This window comes from Tachysurus fulvidraco, chromosome 10 (assembly GCF_022655615.1).
Source record: "Tachysurus fulvidraco isolate hzauxx_2018 chromosome 10, HZAU_PFXX_2.0, whole genome shotgun sequence".
Taxonomy (NCBI): Eukaryota; Metazoa; Chordata; class Actinopteri; order Siluriformes; family Bagridae; genus Tachysurus; species Tachysurus fulvidraco.
Genome location: NC_062527.1, coordinates 23,965,368 through 23,985,241, shown reverse-complemented (window position 1 = coordinate 23,985,241; position 19,874 = coordinate 23,965,368). Strand labels below are relative to the sequence as shown.

Sequence of the window (19,874 nt, the reverse complement as noted above, 5' to 3'; positions counted from 1 at the left end):
TTCATTTAAAATGTCCACTACTTGCTGGAACGATTTATCCGCTGGCTTTTCAGGGGTTAACAGACTACGAAGTCTTTGCTCCCATCACGCTCAGCAAAACAGCCACTTTCTTATTATTTTCAATGGCATTGGCCTCACAGAATACAGTAGCTCCACTCTTTCCACATAAGTTCCCCAATCCTCAGCATTACTATCAAATGCGGTGATGGTTCCAATCATTGACATTTTTGCTGGTTTGCAGTTTCACTTTAGACATTAATTGGCTTATCTTTCTGTTCAATGTAACTCACACGCTCTTTCCGTGAATATTCCTTTCCGTTTCTTGTCCATTCAGGTCTTTTTGTTGCATCTGTGGTTGTCGAGCCAAAACTCGTCGCCAATTCTGTACCATAGAGGTAACATCTCACAGTGTGGCCTCTGAATCCTGACCTATATTGTTCTGTGTAGTTGTGTAGGTCAACGTGGACATCCTGATGGAGCGAATGAGACACAATAAGTCTGGTTAGTTCAGTTTTATTTATCATTACTCATTAAATGTCAGATGTCATTTCTTTATGATTCTTAATGTCACACAGTTCTTAACTTTACTGCACTGTCTCAAATCAGTGCTTACTAAATTCCATCAGTATGTGGACTTTGCAACGAGAGGAGAAAACACGCTGGATCTTGTTTGCTAGCGATTGTATTTACTGACATCTTCAACTGTTGTTCCTAAGTAAATCAAAACAACCACCATCGTCCCTGTCCCAAATAAGTCTACAGTGTCCTGCCTCAATGACTATCATCCTGTCACACTCAAACCCATTGTAATGAAGTGCTTAGAGTAGCTCGTCATAAGGCACATCGAAACCCAGTTACCACCCTCACTGGACCCCCTACAGTTTGTGTATCGTTCAAACCGCTCCAGGGACAATGCCATTGCCACGGCCCTTCATTTAGCCCTCACCCACCTGGAAAATAAAGACACTTATGAACGAATGCTGTTCATAGACTTTAGTTCAGAATTCAACACAATCATCCCTCAGCACCTGATTGGGAAGCTGAGCCTGCTGGAACTAAAGACCTCCCTCTGCAACTGGGTCCTGGACTTCCTGACTTTATGTCAGAATCGGGAACAGCATCTCCAGCACCTCCGCACACATCAAGGCTACGTGCTCAGTCCACTACTGTTTACTTTGCTACTCATGACTGTGTAACAATGCACAGATGAAACCATATCATCAAGCTCACGAGTCAGCATACAGAGAGAATGTGCAACAACTAACTGCCTGGTGTAGAGCCAACAACCTGTCTCTAAATGTTGATAAAACCAAAGAGATGGTTGTTGACTTCAGGAGAGCACAGAGTGTCCGCTCTCTGTTGAACATCGACGGATCATCGGTAGAGATCGTCAAGAGCACCAAAGTCACTTATCACCAGCTCCATAACCAAGAAAGGCCAGCAGCGTATCAAATTCTTACATTTGGGAATAGCATCATCTCAGACCCTGCAGTGGATAGTGAGAAGAGCTGAGAAGATCATTGGAGTCTCTCTTCCCTCTATCATGGACATGTACAAAACACACTGCATCTGCAAAGCCAAAAGCATTGTGGACTTCACATACCCTTCACACACACTCTTCACCCCACACTTCCCTCACACACACTCTTCACCCCACACATCCCTCACACACACTTCACCTTCCTGCCGTCTGGAAAAATGGTACCGTAGCATTCGGGAATACGACCAGACTGTATAACAGTTTCTTTCCACAAGCCATCTGACGCCTTAATAACTGAATTGAACTGTACCGAGCACAATAAACACACAAAGATCACTACTGATTGATAGTGAACACACACACACACACACACACACACACACACACACACACACACACACACACACATACATGGTTGAAATGAGAATAAAATCTTCGTGACTTGACTTGAGATAGCTCAGGGCACATTTCAGGGTACACCTGGACAGGCTTCCAGTCCATTGCAGGGAACGATCACACACATTCACACACCACAAACATTTTAGAAAATAATTAACCTACAGTGCATTCCTTTGGACTGGGGGAGGAAACCTGAAGGAAACCCAGAGGCACGGGGAGATTATGCAAATTCCACACACGTTTTGCAGGCAGGAATCGAGCCCCAGCCCTGGAGGTGTACACACACACACACACACACACACACACACACACACACACGTCCTGACGGGTAGCATCACTTCCTGGTTCGGGAACAGCACCATGCAGCACAGGCGAGTCCTCCAGAGGGTGGTGTGGTCAGCTGAACATACCATCCACACTGAGCAGGACATCTACAGCACGCTGTGCCGGACCAGAGCCAGGAAGATTGCAAAAGATCTCAGCATCCCAATAATGGGCTCTTTTCTTTGTTGCGTTCAGGGAAACGCTTCCGCTCCCTGAAAGCAAACACAGAGAGGATGAGGAAAAGCTTCTTCCTGCAGGCCATTTGGAGTTTAATCCAGGAGACTCCCAGGATCTAGCACTGGACCTCTCTCTCCATCCCCATTGTTCTATGCCCCCCCCCCCCCCATTTTATCCTTATACCGGACAGTTGCATAAAGCATTTCACTGCATATTGTACCCTGTATGCATGTGTATGTGACAAATAAAATTTTATTTGATTTTGATTTTACACAAACATAGACAGTTACAAAGACAGACACCACACACACTCTTAGAAAGGCAACACACACACACACACACACACACACACACACACACACACACACACACACACACTTGAGGTTTTGTTCAAACTGACCATCGAAAATACCCTCTCGGCATCAGCATCAGAATGTGGAAGCACTAAAACCAAGGCTACTTGTTCTCAGCAGGTGTTGTCAGTGAACCGGGGCCCCATGGCACCATCTCAGGGCCCCCAGTTTGAGAACCACTGGCCTAGACTACTTGTTCTGAGCAGGTGTTGTCAGTGAATCGGGGCTCTCAAACTGGGGTCCCTAAGATTGTGCCAGGGGGCCCCGGTTCACTGACAACACCTGCACAGAACAAATAGTCTAGGCCAGTGGTTCTCATGGTGCTGCTGATAATTGTATTTATTTCTATTTGTTTCTCTTTATTTATTGAATATATTGACATTTATATATGACAGTTTTATGATATTTTATGTATATTAAATGCTGCTACTAAAACTGGTGTATAAACTTAAAGCCTCACTAAAATACACTTAGTGTTCACTTTATTAGGAACATCTGTCATCTCATGATGAAGGATCTCATCTCAGTTCTACATTCTCATGAAAACAGTGTGTTAAAAGTAGAGAGGGTGTTTCCTGTGTCCTGTGTCGTCTGTGCAAAAGATTTCCGGTTTAACGGCCACTTTTTGTACCCATTTTCCCATAATAAGTGATGCATGTAAATGAATTTAAACAACTCATCTTCACCCTGCGTTAGAAACAAAGACATCAAATAAAAACAAATCAGAACAAAAATGATTAAATGTAATAAAAAATGTGAACAGATAGTAATAAAATAGTATGGGACTTTGAGTGAAGTTATCAGTTGATAACTGTTTATTTTCAGCCTGAATATTTCAGTGGCATTTTTGGTGTTGAATGTAAGTCAAACTTACACTGAAAGGGTTCATCTCACATTCAGCACAGATTATATTTGTAGTAATGGAGGAAGCTGCACTGAGATCAGGGAGAGAGGCAGGGCTGTGTCTGTTAATATCCAACAGGTTAAACACCAGTGTACAATGCTTGTGTTGTTTCAGTGTTTTCTTAAAAAATAATGAACGAATTGTTGTCATAGCTTTCAGTTATTCAGTAATAACAATGATGACATTGTGTATGAACATTCATTAAAAAGTGCACTAGATGGACATCAGAAACATGACCAAAGACAATCAGAAACCAGATGATATCCAGTGAAATAACCAAAACAAACACACCCCTAACCCATATGGGTGTCACCCCTGTTTTGATAGCTTCGCCCCACACATACATACGTAACCTAGGCAACTATTATGGTGGAACCTGCTGGGGCAGCTGGCCGAGGGGATATTTTATAAATAAATGAACACAATGAGTAATACTATGGTAATACAAATGTGTTTTTGTAGTACTGTGTGTTGTACTGTGAAAGGTTTAGCTCATTTCACGCGGAAGACTACGTTCAACACCTAGAACCCGAGGCAAAAGTAACGGCAGGTATCCACAATGTGAATGTTTTAAATCGCTTTCGGCTAATGTCACACATCCGCACTAAACACTGTCTTCACTGCATATTGACAAGACACGCCCATTTATGCTCATTGGATACACGTTTGTCTTGTTAGTCGGCCCGACTCTTTTTGTGAAGCATTTTTGAAACATCGTGCACTCCACCTTTAATGTAGATGTAGAACATCTAATGTAGAACATCTAAACCTACTTGCATTGTATTTCAGCTGCATGTGAACAACATAAAGATAATAGAAGTAGGACAGGATTTGGTCTCAAACAAAAGAGAAAGTTGGTAAGATAACTTTCTATTCCCTCTCCTCCAGGTGAACACTCACTGTTTTACACCTACACGGCTCTGTCTAAACCTCTCAAGCTGACTGGAATCTATGAGTTCACCGCACTGGGCATGCTCGATGACCGAGAACTCGACTACTACAGCAGTGAGACTCAGGTTAAGGTTCCTAAACAGGACTGGATGAAGGAGAAGATGGAAAAGGATTACTGGGATAAAGGAACTCAGTCCCGTAAGAGCAAAGAGCAGTGGTTTAAGGTCAACGTGGACATCCTGATGGAGCGAATGAGACACAATAAGTCTGGTTAGTTCAGTTTTATTTATCATTACACATTAAATGTCAGATGTCATTTCTTTATGATTCTTAATGTCACACAGTTCTTATCTTTACTGCACTGTCTCCATTTCAGACCTTCATGTTCTTCAGTGGAGACATGGCTGTGTGGTTGAAGGTGAAAATGGAAATAGTAAATTTGTGAGAGGAATTGATGAGTACAGCTACGATGGTGCTGAGTTCCTCTCCTTTGATGATGAAAACTCGAGGTGGATCGCTCCAGTTCAGGCTGCTGAGCCGACCAAAAGGAAATGGGATGAAGTCTCCATCCTTAACACGTACACCAAGAGCTACCTAGAGAAAGAGTGTGTGGAATGGCTCACCAAGTTCATGGACTATGGACAACAAGAACTGAGAAAATTTTGTGAGTATCCAGGAGTTTTTTCTTGAGTCACATTCATCTTGATAAATTAAGAAGGAAAATGAACTTTATATCTTCTTCCAGCTCCCCCAGAGGTGCATCTACTTACAAAGAGATCAGTGACTGACAGCAAAAAGCTGACCTTGACCTGCCTGGCCACAGGTTTCTACCCTCCAGATGTGAAGATGCGGGTGAGAAAGTCCACAATTTCCCTGCCTGAACATCTGGTAGTATCTTCAGGAGTCAGACCCAATGGTGATGGCACATACCAGCTGAGGAAGAGTGTGGAGATCCTGGAGGATGAAAAACCACTGTACACTTGTTATGTGAACCACATCACTCTGAAGAGTCCTATAATTGTAGGTGAAGGTAAGTGGAGCATCGTTACTGAGCCGAGTTATTCTACTTACAGCCCGTATCAATAAAAACACAGTGGTGTAAAGAAAGACAAATGAATGTGAAAATGTAAAAGGTGTGATCTCTTACATTGCTCTTATTCTTATTGTTGCAAGGACAAGATTGCTTTGACTGGTCCGTAGCTTCGAGTGTTAGCATTGGAGCAGTGATTGGAGTTCTGTTGGTGCTGGTTGGGGTTGCTTGTGTCATCTATATTCTTTATTCCAAGAAATATATTGGTGAGTATTGCTGCTCTAACTCTGGAATATCTCACCTGACATCAATACATTTAATCTCTTCTCTTCCTCATGTACTTTAATCTCTCCAGCTTTCTTGAACATAACAACAAATGAACAACAAGCTGTGGATGGAAATGTGGCATATATTCCAGCTCCTGCAGGTATGTGGACATTGTGTAATGATTCTGTTTGGATAAAAACAAGCAGCTGGTAAGTATACGAGCTGTCCCACTGGTCCTGTTCCTGTATTCTGCACAATGATAAATAAAGTTAAATCTATTCTAATCAAGTCTTATCTAATAAGAAGCACGAGAAGAGAAAATTGTGCTCTACATTTTAAAACTCAACAGAGGAAGTATGGTGTATTTTATTACTTACATGTGTGTACACCTGTGTGTATTTACAGCTGATCTGGAAGCGAGTGGACATGCGAATGGACATGAGAAAGAATGTGCGAATGGACACAAGAATGGCATCAACTAAGGTTGTAATGCATTAATATTTTAAAGCTGAATGTGTTGATGGTGAAGTCTTCAGGACAGAAGAGTTTACTCTTTGTAGTTTATTAGTAACATGACAGGAGGGGGTTTTATTTAGCGGGTTTGTCATTTGAAGTCATGTTCCTGAGCAACCATACTGCACCATATCAGTAATTGCACTTATTTTAAATTCATTTATTATTTTAATTATTATTATTAACATGTAATAATAATTGATCAATCCTTCAGCCCCGTTTCCTGTTTATTATGTGATTTAATGTAATTGCATTATAATGAATGGTCATGTTTGTGTCAGTAATGTTTCTCTTTTTCTTTACAGCAGCATGAAGACAAGGATCTCAGACCAAATGACCACAAAAAAGTTTTACCATCATGTTGTCTTTTACATTTTAAATTTTATTTTTATTTAATGTGGTAACAGAATTGGGCACGAATTTCAAATTTCATGCTTTTAACAACAAAACCTGCATGTTTAGTAGGAAGACGTCTAACCACAGCAGTGTTGTGCTAGTTACTAAGAAAAAGTAACTAGTTACAGTTACTAATTACTTTAATTCAAAATTCACTAATACAAAACTCAATTACTTTGTGATTGCTTACACTGAAAAGTAATGCATTACTGTTAAAAGCAGGGGTGATTCTAGGGTCAGAGCTTTAGGGGTGCTGAGCACCCAATGAGCCCCACAGCCACCACCCACCCTCTTTTCACACAAAAACAAAAAATATGTCTATTGAAAAATAACTTAGCTATTTTAACATCGATTCGACTAACTCCAAAATCCAGATTTTTTTTTCTTTCTTTTGAGACCTTTCCAGAACACCAGCTTAATTGTGAGAGTTCACACACACAGACAGACACACACACACTCACAGACACATACAGACAGACACACAGACAGACACACACACAGACACACAGACAGACACACACAGACACACAGACAGACACACAGACAGACACACACAGACACACACAGACAGACACACACACAGACACACACACACACACACACACACACACACACACATACACACACACACAGACACACACACACACAGACACACACACACACACACACACAGACACACACACTCACACACAGACACAGACACAGACACACACACAGACACACATACACACAGACACACACACAGACACACACACAGACACACACACAGACACACAGACACACACACACACACACACAGACACAGACACACACACAGACACACACACACACACAGCCCCCTGTAACAAACACAAAACCTTCTTCACTCAGCTGGTTTTCCTGACCGTTAACTCCATGTGCCTCCTTTTGTATCAACAGTCATCAGATCGGTTAGATTAGATTCAACTTTATTGTCATTGAACAAAGTAACAGGTACTTGGACAACAAAATGTAATTTATCTTCTGTAAATTATTTACAAATTAGCGATAAACTTTACCAACAGAGACACACGTACACACTACACAGGTACGCAGTTTATTTGTAGCGCTGCTGTTTTTGTTTCACGCAGTTAATAAACAGACAGAACTGCTTGTGTCTTGTGGAAGAACATTGTAACCGGTGCTACCTCTCTCCGTTTATGACTATGGACGAGCCACCCAGGTCCTGTGCTACTCCACAGCGGCGGCGACCCGCTGGACTAAAATAGAGGATGACACCATTTGCTAAGGGAGATGTTTACATTTTCATCCTTAACACATACATTTTTAACCACAAACTACTGAGTGTGTTTTGGACATTATTTACCCTTGTAAAAGATGAACAAAAATTTTAGAATAACAACATTCCTTACTCCAAGTTTTAGTGGTGCTGAGCTCCTTTTTAGGGGTGCTGAAGGCGAAGCAATCCTAAAAAGGCTAGCCTCTTTTAAATAACATTCTTTAATATTCCCATTAATGCATTTAAATGCGCTGGTCAGTGGTGTAAACCCCCCCCCCCCAACTGTAACTGAACAAACAATGCATAATTGAATGATAAATAGTTTTTATATAAGTGTATGAGTGCATTATGGTAGAGCATTACGTTAGCATCGCAAAGGTTGTGGGGTCGATTCCCAGGGAACACAGATACTGATAAAATGATAAAAAACCCTGATAAAACTGATAAAAAACCCCAGGTCCACCAAGCTGCCACTGCTGGGTCCCTGAGCAAGGCCCTTAACCCTCAGTTGCTCAGTTGTAAGTCACTCTGGATAAGGGTGTCTGCTAAATGTAAATGTAATAAAATGTATGTAAATCAAATTCACTGTGAGTAAAAGTGAGTAGAAGATAAAAGTGTCTGCTAAAGGCATGAATGTTAATGTCATGTAAATGCAAACATGACTTCTGTGTCTTGTTTTGGCAGCGTGGCAGGGAACAGGGGGGTTTAAGAGGTGGGCGGGGTAGTAGTATACCACTTTTTTTGAGGACTACACCACTGGTTATGGTCTATACAAACACAAAACTGACTTAAACATAAAGTAATTTTTTAACACTATTTAAGTCAGACCAGCACAAACTGAATATATCACAAAATAAATAACAAAACAAGCTGAATAATATATTCAGAATCAAAAACTAAAGTGGCTTCTGCATCGGATTGGTGTTTGTAGATATGACCTTTGAACCAGAAAGAGAACAGCTTACATTTGACTAAAAGGTTTTTGTCCTTATTCTCAACTAAAGTAAAATGATGAGCATATTTCCACTTTGAGAAACTCGTCTTGCTCTCACATTGACTCGCCGTTACTGCCGCACATACATGAATAAACGTTACACAGTGTGCACACACACACACGCACGCACACAGTGCGGCATCTTCATGTTTACAGGGTGGCATCCACAAATCCTACAATGTGTCCCTGCTGTAAACAGGTTAGTCTGTAGGCTACACAGGGACAACGCACCATATGGTAACTTTATTTAAAAAGTAATGCATTAGAGTATTAGTTACTGTCAAAAGTAGGGATGCAATGTATAGAGGGGGGGGGGGGGAGTTTTCTGTTTTGGGAGGTGTCTGTTTTTCTGTGCAGGATGAACACCGATTGGTTCCTGAGGTTTACCTGGTGCCACACCCTGCTGGTCAGCTGACTCCCTGCAGCCTATAAAAGCCTCCACCACCCCTTCCTGTTTTAGCTTTGTGGCTCACTTGCTGTGATTGTGTTTGCTACCAGTTACTATTGTGTGAGAGTTGTTTGTTGTATTCGTGTGTTTAGCCATTCCTGTTAATACTGCCTCCTGCCTGTTCCTTTTGACTTTGGTTCTGGATTGCCGCTTGTTGTATCTTGTATACAAAAACAAAGACGTCATTCCGTTTATAGCTTTAATTTACTAACAAGGTAAAAGACATTTGCAGCTTCGTGCAGCTTCCAACATACACACTGCAGACTTCGTCAGTGCATCACATACTCATACACACACCACTACTGACCTCTACTGGTCATTATTAGTTATAACCCAACATATAATATCCTTTCCCCCTTAACTTGAAAACTTCCACACATATATTTCCAACACATATATTTGTAGAAATGTAGAATTAACAACGTCAACATAACTTTCTGAAACATCTCAACACCTTGTTATAAAATGTTTTTTTTAATTGTTATTATTTCACGAAGATATTTAAGATATTCTTGTGGTTTTCTTGCTGAACGTCTCACACAACCTGTTTGTGAACTCTCAGACTGCTTTGTCTCTTCAGTACCAACCAACTCTGGTTTTGTAAGTCTTGGTTCACGATCTGTGGCATCAGACCCTACAGTTTCTACCAATCCTTGTGGTTGAACTAGAACATCAGCTTGGGAGACAATTTCAGAATTTAGAACCTCTTTCTGTTCTCGACTAAACAGCTGGTCGACATGCCAACATACTACAGTACTTGAGCATTTTCCAGACTCACTCTGTATGATGCAGGTCCTGTGATCTCTGTAATTTCTCTCTGCACCCATTTTGGTCCATGACCAAAGTTCCCTGAGGAACTCAAGCTGCTATGGGAACACATGTGAACCACATGTGTAATCTGACCAATAGGCATTGGGACCTGACGTCATCGGAGGGTGACGTTGCGTAAACAGGAAGCTACAAATGGCTATGAGATGGACAAGACGCCAGCTTCTGCTTGTTCAAGCAAGCACTGTTTATTTTTTCTGATACTGTGTTTTTCTGATCAAGTGATGGCTAGCAGACAGAGATTCCGTAAATGTGTTTATCCGTGTCCCCGTTTCATTACTGGGAAGGATTCGCATGATCGGTGTGTTGTTTGCTTGGGAGTGGAGCATGCAAAACCGGCTCTTGGGGGAGTCAATTATGCTTGCCGAGGCAAAGCAACGTCGGGGGGCTCGCAGGCCGATTTAGCAGCAGGTTTGGAGTCAGATGAGTCCACTCCTGCTTCGAGAAGCAGGCCCGATGGCTTTAGAGAGCATTACATGTCTTTCCCTCCGAGGAAGGAGAGCTGATGGATGCTAGCGAGCCCGTGAATTCCTCACAGCCTGTGCTGTACCAGGAGCTCCTCGAGGTCATGACACGAGCCGTGGCCAAGCTGGATTTAGATTGGTCTGTGGGGCAGCAGAAGCAGCGTGCACCCAGTAAGCTGGCTGAGCGTTTCCTGTGTCCTGTGTCACTTCCTTGTCGCCGGAGCCTGCCATTATTTCCTGATCTGCACGCCGAGGTGTCCAGATCCTGGGAAACCCCGTACTCGGCACACACTTCTCCTCGTCACTCCTCGCTCTACGCAAATGTGGTTGGGGCTAAGGCGATGCCGCGTGTGGAAGAGACGCTAGCTAGCTATGTCTCCCCTAGTGTAGCATCATTGCTAAAAGCCCCGGTGTTCCCTACTAAGCAGCTACGTGCTACATCTGCCTTAGTAGGGAAGGTGTACGAGGCAGCAGGCCAGGCAGCGGGTTGCCTCCACACCATGGGTGTGTTGAAGGCATACCAGGCTGACCTGCTACATGATTTGGATAAGGGACTTGACTCCGGGACCGCTGATATTGAGGAGTTGCGTCACACTGCCGACTTGACTCTTCGGGCCAGGACACACACGGCGCGGGCCGTTGCTCGGTCCATGGCGGCCCTGGTGGCCACAGAAAGGCATCTGTGGCTCGCCTTGTCCGATCTCCCGGACAAGGATCGAGCTGTACTGTTGGACGCACCGATGGCCCTTCCTGGACTGTTTGGCGACACTGTGACGGCAGTCATGAACAAGTTCAGGAGGCTAAGAAGCAGTCAGCTGCATTTCAGCAGTACCTCCCTCGGCGATCTCGTGGGGCTGTTCGGCAGCAGCCCCAGCCTGGTCCTTATAAATTAAACAGTGGTCAATCTGAGGTGGTTAATAATCACAATTAAATATTAAAGGAAATAATTTATATTTAATGATTTTTTTTCCATTATTCTCCAGATCTAACTTCCAGGTTGTATTGCTGCATTATTTAAATTCATCTTTAATGCAGGTGCATTCAGGCAGAATCCCCTTACTGCAAAAGCTTCAAATAAAGACATCAATTCAAAATCATTAAATGGTTGCACCTCGCTGGAGACCGAGACCGGGGGGAAGAAGGGAGCGACTGAAAAAAGTGAGGCCCAACAACACATTGCCAAGATGGCGACGTGAGCGGTTGTGGTGTTTTGAGCTGAGACAGAAATATGGGGTCCACTTATTATAATAAGTTTTAAACTGCATGGTTGCCAAACATTCTTAGCGATACATTTGTAAAGACACTTTTGGAGACTTTTAACAACTGATTTGTGTTCGAATTATGGAGATGGAGGACTCTGTGGAGATGGAGACTGAATCAACGAAAGAAAAGAGGTGTCGTAAGGATCTTCATTCTTATGCCTGTAAAGCGTCTGGAGGTACCTGTAACACCAACCCCAATACTCCAAAAAAACGTCCACCAAAGAAAGTTAAGAATGATGGGGAGAATGAACCATCTTTGGCTGAGATGCAAGAGAACATTATCCGCATTCTGACAGCCAAAATCGATCAAAGAGCTCTACAAAACACTCTACAAATCGAAGGACTTAAAGTCACTTGAGGACTGTTATCAAGAAATCGCTGATTTAAAGAAGAACAATGCATGTCTTAAAACACAGTGTGTGAAATCTCAAAAAAAGATTCAAGTAATGGAACAGAAGCTGAATGATGCTGAGCGATATAACAGGCGATGGAACTTGTGCCTTTACGGAGTCGTCGAGAGATCAGAAGAAGACGTTAAAGCGGTTGTGAAAGAAATATGCAGAGAGATCCTTCCAGAAGCCCAGTGCACACATGTGACAGGTGCCATCAATATAGTCCACAGGATTGGCAAACCTTCAGAGATGAAGAACAACATCACATCGCGACCAGTAATCATCAGGTTTCTTTCACGGACTGCAAGAGACTTGGTGTGGAGATTTGCCAAAGCTAATGAATATTTACAAAGAAAGCATCTTCGCTCCAAAGAGGATCTGGCTGCTGCAGACAAAGAAGCACACACCAAGTTATGGCCTGTTGTAGAAAAGGCAGGCAAAGAGGGAAAGAGAGCATACTTTGTAGGTGATAAGGCTTACATAAGATTGTAACCAGATTCGGGGCTGTCAGGCCTAGTCAGTCTGAGCACATTTGTAATAACAAATACAAACTTGTTATGTAGAATGGAAATAACCTTGGTTCCCAGACCTTAGTTCATAGCGATAACTTATGTAGAATGAAAAAGACATTGGTTCACAATGAACTAAGGGGAGGAAAATCCATAAATGGACATGTGGTGCCTAGACCGTAGCTCATAAACATGTTGTGCAGACTGAAGAAGGCCCAGGTGTTTAGTCTGAGGTCATGAAAAAGAAGGGAAGGAAAATCCATAAATGGGCATATGCGTGAAAGGTAATGGGAAATAAGGGGAAATTAGGTCAGTCTGTTGAGAAAACATAGGAGGTGATTCCGGTAAATAAGGTGATATGGCACCTGGGCTCCTAGGAGCACCAGGGTATATATTGAGAAGATATCTGGGGCTCGGGGGCGAAGGTGTGTGTGCGCGTGTCCGTGGGTCAAGGTGGGTGTTTTTATTTTTGCAAGGACGTCATGAGAGTTCTTGTTTTTTTCTTGATTGATTTTGCATGGCATGCTCTTTTGGGGGGTTTTCATTTGTTACTTTTAATTTGGCAATTTCTCTTATAAGGGTGAAATAAAAGAACTGGATTAGAGGGAGCAAATAATACAGTCACAGAGGATGGAAATAAGATATCAAAGTTTGTTACTCAGTTTTATAAAGACCTGTACTGTATACTTCCAATTGTGTATCTCCTGATCTGAATGACTTTCTGGATAGTGTTAAACACAAGGCCAAAGTTATTGATGATGATTTTAAATTGTTTTGTGATGGTGATTTAAGATTAGAGGAAGTTAAAGAGTGTATTGTCAGCCTTAAAGATAATCTTTCTCCAGGTAATGATGGACTTGTTAGTGAGTTCTATAAAGTGTTTAGAGATAAATTAGCTCCCTTTTTGTTAGCTCTCTTCACAGAATCTGTTGAAAAGGGGGAATTGCCCACTTCTTTAAGACAAGGTGTTATTACATTAATTCCAAAACCAGATAAAAATACTCTATATTTAGACAATTGGAGACCCGTTAGTCTATTAAATAATGATGCCAAACTATTTGCTTTAATTTTTGCCAAAAGACTGAAAAATGGATTGGAAAATATTATAGATGAGGAACAGACTGTATTTATAGTAATAATATTAGATTAATCCTAGATATGATAGACTACAATCAATATGTCTTAGACTTAAAGTTTTGTCTTTTTTATTGATTTTCAAAAGGCATTTGATACCATAGAGCACAACTTTTTATTTAAAGCAATTGACTTTTTTGGGTTTGGCTGTTATTTTCAAAAAACCATCAAAACTCTATACAAAGGATGTACCAGTTCTGTAAAATTAGCAAAGGGGACATCAGGAAAAATTGAAATAAATAGAGGGATTAGACAGGGATGTCCGATCTCACCCTTTTTGTTTTTATTAGCAACACAAATAATGGCCCTTTACATCAAAAAATGACATTTTTGAAGGAATTACAACATAACAAGAAAAACATTTAAGTTGTGTCAGTTTGCAGATGACTGTCTTGTTTGTGAAAGATGAAATGAAAAGGAATGAAATCAGTAAAGCAGTGAAATTCATAAAAGATTTTACAGATGTATCAGGGCTAAGAATGAATGTGAATAAGTCAGTTCTGTTTCCTCTTAAAGATTGTCATTTACCAAATCTCTGTAATATTCCAATTGGAAATCAAATAATATATCTGGGAACTGTTAAATGTAAAGATGAATATTTGCGCAATAAACTTTAATCCAATGATTAACAGAACGAATAAGAAGTTTAATATGTGGTTACAAAGGGATTTGTCAATTCAGGGGCGGGTGCTTTTGTCAAAAGCCAAAGGAATCTCCAGATCAGTGTATGTGTCATTATCATTAGACATCCCCCCTAAAGTTACCAAACTTCAGTCAGGACCACTTCGTAAACGAAATTTAGCGAGCATACTGTAAAATAGGTTTGAGTTACCTAATGTTTCGTTAACTGAACATATATTGATCGGAGCAAGCAACTTTAATTATTTTCATGTAAGCAACAGCCGACTTATGTAGGCTATATTGGTAACAAGTTGTAGTATGTTAAGAATGGCACCTATACAATCTACTTATAAAATGTTTGAAAAAGTGTTCATATGTAACGGTAGATAATCTGCATTGGCTGTTACATTTTCATTATATATTGCAGAGGACCCTTATTTTTGTTATAAAAAGGACAAGTGTAAGTTTTCATGTCTATTTAATTTTTTTTCAATTAATGCCAGAGGTTTACGTGATCCTTTGAAAAGGAAATCATTATTTTTATATTGTAAAGGAAAGGGTGTCGATTTTTATTTCGATCAAGTAACACATTCTTGTAAGGAAGAAGAAAGGTTCTGGAGAAGTCAATGGGGAAATGAAATATGGTTTTCACATTTCAGCACTAGGCCTGGAGGGGTCGCTATACTAAAGGGAAAGTTCAAGGGTCAGGTTCTTAGCCAAGAATGGTAATAATACATAACATTGATCAAACTCATTACACTCTTGTGAATTCATATGCCACTAACAATAAACGGCTAAATGAAACGTTTTTCACAAATATCGAAATTAATCTTAATCTTTTGGGGAAGGGGGTGATTTAAATAGTCTATTTGATGAAGTTATGGATCGATGGCCAGCGAAAAGCAATGAAACTCGTTGTGAAATCAGGAATGTATGTACCCGTATAGGTTTAGTTGACATTTGGCGCCTCGAAAATCCAGACAAAAGAATATATACATGGAGCAACAAAGATTATTCCAAACAATCACGCATTGATTTTTTCTTAATATCACATGAACTGGAACAATATGTCCAGACTGTTTCTATAGAGCCATCAGTTTTAACTGACCATAAGTGTATATTAATTTTGATTAATATGCTTGGTTCAGCTGAATTTAAACTAAAGGGGTTATTGGAAAGTGAATAAAAAGTTATTAAATTATGATATATTTAAAACGATGGTTAAAATTACGAAAAACTAAAGTTAATAGATAAGCACTGATCTCAGGCTAAAATAACGAAAGTTTGTGGGAAACATTGGGAAATAATGAGATACAAAATTAGGAACTATTTCAATGGGTAAATCTATTGCTTCAGTTAAATTTGATGGATGTATCATCATTACAAGTACAATTGGATAACATTTATCAAGAAAAAACAGAGAGTGCTTTTATCAGGTCAAGACATAGATGGTTGGAACAGTGAGGAAAAAATACTAATTATTTCTTTAATTTGGAGAAAAGGAAAGGTGAATTGACTTCTATAAGCATTTTTTTAATTAATAATACAGTCACAGAGGATGGAAATAGGATATCAAAGTTTGTTACTCAGTAATAACTCAGTTTATAAAGACCTGTATACTTCCAAATTTGTATCTCCTGATCTGAATGACTTTCTAGATAGTGTTAAAGACAGCTTTTTATTTAAAGCAATAGACTTTTTTTTTTTTTACTTTTTTCTGTCGCCAGCGCCGATTCTGATTCTGAGCTGTAACCAGGGGGTATATTCATTCCCCAGCGCTGCCTCCCCGTCCCGTCATGCATGCTCACGGACAGGCGCGTGGGAAAAATTCTCCCAGAACAGAACCATCCCGCCAACACTAAAATAGATAAGGTTGTTTTGATTTGTGACTGTGTGTGTCTATGTGAGAGACACACACAGATAAAGAGAGCGAGGGACAGAGTGAGGGAGGTGTGTGTGTGTGTGTGTGTGAAAGAAAAATCTCATGAGTGAATTTAGAATTTAGAAAATTCCTGCATTGGTGTGTGAGTGCTATATAACTTACAGCAGTCACGGTACTGGCAGGTGGAGAAAACGTGCATGGGTGTACGGTAAAGTACATTGGGGTACGATAAAGTACTCAGTATTTATAAGTGTTTATATACGTGCACGTTATCATCATAAGTATACGACGATACACAATAATGTGTGCGGCCAATGAGTATGCACATAAATAAGTGTACGCCAATAAGTATACGATGATACGTGTACGGTGTGTAATGTGTATGAATTGTTTATGTGCACATGTGTATTTGTGTATTGTCAAACTGAATGACGATTCAGTTTCAATTCAAGTTCAAGTTCTTCTTTATTGTCAACTCTTTCACATGTACAGTATATACACAAAAAAGAATCGAAAATGTATTTCTCTCAGTCCCAAGGTGCAAAATATTAGCAATGAGATTTAAATAAAGTGCAAAGCATATGTAGATGCAGTGGAGAATAGGCAGACCAATGCTGCACAAAGTGACTGGTGCATGTTTCCTTATGTTAGTGGGAGGGGGAGTGGAAGGTCCTTGAGGATGTGGGATCTGAAGGGGAGTGTTGGCTTCATATATCTGTGGAGCCTGTGGCAGAAAAGAGAAGTGGAGGCAAGTTTGAAAGTGAGTTCAGCTTCCTGATAGCCTGATGAATGAAGCTGCCCTTCAATCTGTTGGTCCTGGCCCGGTGACTCCGCAGTCTCCTCCCTGATGGCAGCAGACTGAAGAAGCTGTGTAATGGGTGGGTGGGATCACCTGCAATGCAGAGGGCTTTTCGGGTGAGACGGGTCGCGTAAATGTCCTGGAGGGAGGGGAGAGGGACACCAATAATCCTCTCAGCTGCTCTCACTATGCGCTGTAGTGTCTTCCGGCAAGCACCGTACCACACAGTGATGCAGCTCGATAGTATGCTCTCAATGGTGCCTCTGTAGAAGGTGTGCATGATGGGTGGCGTGGCGCTGGCTCTTCTCAGTTTGCGGAGGAAGTAGAGACGCTGCTGTGATTTCTTGGCCAGTGCTGCTGCGTTTCCAGTCCAGGAGAGGTCCTCTGTGATGACCACACCCAAGAACTTAGTGCTATTCACTCTCTCCACAGTGGCACCGTTGATGGACAGAGGAGCATGCTGAGTGTGCGTTCTCCTGAAGTCAACAACAATCTCCTTCGTCTTCTCCACGTTCAGAGAGAGATTGTTGTCAGTACACCACCCAGCCAGGCGTCTCACCTCGTTCCTGTAGTTTGTCTCATCTTTGTTGCTAATGAGACCCACTACAGTCGTGTCATCCGCAAACTTGATAAAGAGGTTGGAGTTGTGTGATGTGGTGTGCAGACATGGGTCAGCAGGGTGAAGAGAAGGGGGCTCAGCACACATCCTTGGGGGGCCCCATTGTTCAGTGTGATGGTGCTGGATGTGTTGCTGCTGACCCGTACTGCCTGAGGTCTTCCAGTCAGAAAGTCCAATAGCCAGTTGCACAGTGAAGTGCTGAGCCCAAGTTGAAGCAGTTTATTACTGAGCTGTTGGGGAATGATAGTGTTGAATGCTGAACTAAAGTCTATGAACAGCATTCTAATGTATGAGTCCTTTTTGTCCACATGAGTGAGTGCTGAATGCATGGCAGTTGAGATGGCATCATCAGTCGAGCGGTTTGGCCGATATGCCGATCTAGCCGTTCGAAGCACTTCATGATGATAGAAGTAAGTGCAACAGCATGGTAATCATTGAAGCATGATGGAGACGGCTTTTTCAGGACTGGAATGATGGTGGCAGCTTTGAAGCATGTGGGGACAACAGCTTGACTGAGTGAGATGTTAAAAATGTCTGTGAAGACATCAGTGAGTTCCACTGCACAGTCTCTCAGTACACGTCCAGGGATGTTGTCAGGACCCGGAGCTTTGCGTACATTGATCCTGCTGAAGGATCTCCTCACGCTATCCGGGGTCAGCATCATTACCTGGTCACCGGGAGGAGGTGGAGTTTTCTGTGCAGTGGTGCTGTTTTGCTTCTCAAAGCGAGCAAAGAAGGTGTTCAGCTCGTTCAGCAGAGAGATGTTACTATTACAGGTCCGTGGTAGAGGCTTGTAGTCTGTAATGGTTTGTATCCCCTGCCACAGGCTCCGAGTGTCTCTGCTGTCACTGAATTTATGGGCTATCCTCCTGGAGTACTGCCTCTTAGCCTCTCTGATGCCCCGGGATAGGTTGGCCCTGGCTGTCCTCAGACCCGCCTCATCTCCAGCTCTGAAGACGGCATTCCGCGTCTTCAGGAGTCTGTACACCTCTCCTGTCATCCATGGCTTCTGATTGGCCCGGATAGTGATGGTCTTTGTGACTGTTACATCAACAATGCACTTGGTGATGTAGGCAGTGACAGTTTCCGTGTACTGTGTCTGTGGTGTTATTGTATGTGGCAGCCTGCTTAAACATATTCCAGTCCGTGGTGTCAAAGCAGTCTTGAAGAGCCTCCGATGACCCCTCAGGCCACACCTGAATTTGTTTCTGAACTGGTTTGGTGACTTTAATGAGTGGTCTGTATGCAGGCATTAGCATGACAGTAATGTGGTCTGATGCGCGAAGGTGGGGGAGGGGGAGGGCTTTGTAGGCTCCTTTCTGAGTGGTGTAAACAAAGTCCAAAATGTTATTACCCCGTGTTGGAAAGTTAATGTGTTGGTGTATTTTTGGGAACACACTCTTTAAGTCTGCATGATTGAAATCGTAATTTCAATCGTAATTTAAATTTAGTTTGATGTGTGATAAAAACATAAAATGAGTTGCAACGGAAAAAGCGCTGTCACACAAGCATAACATCCATTTAAGTCACACAAGCATTCAATTATAACAGAGAACTGTATGAGACACACTGAGTGAAAATAAGATTCACCTGATTCATCTGATTCACCTTGCTTCATAGTTTTCAATATTTTTTCATGAATACCCAAGGGTCCAAGAACTATCTAAGCCTTTTAATCCAAATTGCTGTGCTCGCCTTACAATAGTTATTTTTCTGACCGAAGACTGTACACGGAGTTTACTCCCGTCCATTTTTTTTTTCCCGGCTCTCACTTCCCAGTTGATGAACAACAAATTCGGTGTCATATTTGTAGTCCAGCCTCACATGAGCCAATAGGTACCCCGTAGAGCAGAGATAGACAGCTTAGAAGCCAATATCCGGAACACCCGCCATTGTTTGGCAGTTGGGCCAGCCAGTAACAAGTAGCGAG

General features: G+C 41.7%; 2 protein-coding genes across 2 annotated transcripts in view; both read left to right on the top strand.

The window, feature by feature from the left end:
* LOC113648183 (major histocompatibility complex class I-related gene protein-like) overlaps positions 1 to 6,678 on the top strand; it is a 32,470-nt gene extending 25,792 nt beyond the window's left edge. Inside the window, exon 8 of the mRNA XM_047819489.1 lies at positions 6,644 to 6,678. The gene's annotated coding sequence lies outside the window, so the exon portion shown is untranslated. The remainder of the gene's footprint in view (positions 1 to 6,643) is intronic.
* On the top strand, positions 4,517 to 6,678 carry LOC113656364 (H-2 class I histocompatibility antigen, alpha chain-like). The gene is made up of 7 exons (XM_047819496.1): positions 4,517 to 4,798; positions 4,905 to 5,192; positions 5,274 to 5,558; positions 5,702 to 5,824; positions 5,914 to 5,985; positions 6,231 to 6,308; positions 6,647 to 6,678. Exons 1-6 carry the CDS (start codon positions 4,609 to 4,611, stop codon positions 6,305 to 6,307), a joined length of 1,035 nt encoding a protein of 344 aa, XP_047675452.1. The 5' UTR covers positions 4,517 to 4,608; the 3' UTR covers position 6,308; positions 6,647 to 6,678.
* Positions 6,679 to 19,874: the final 13,196 nt, after the last annotated feature.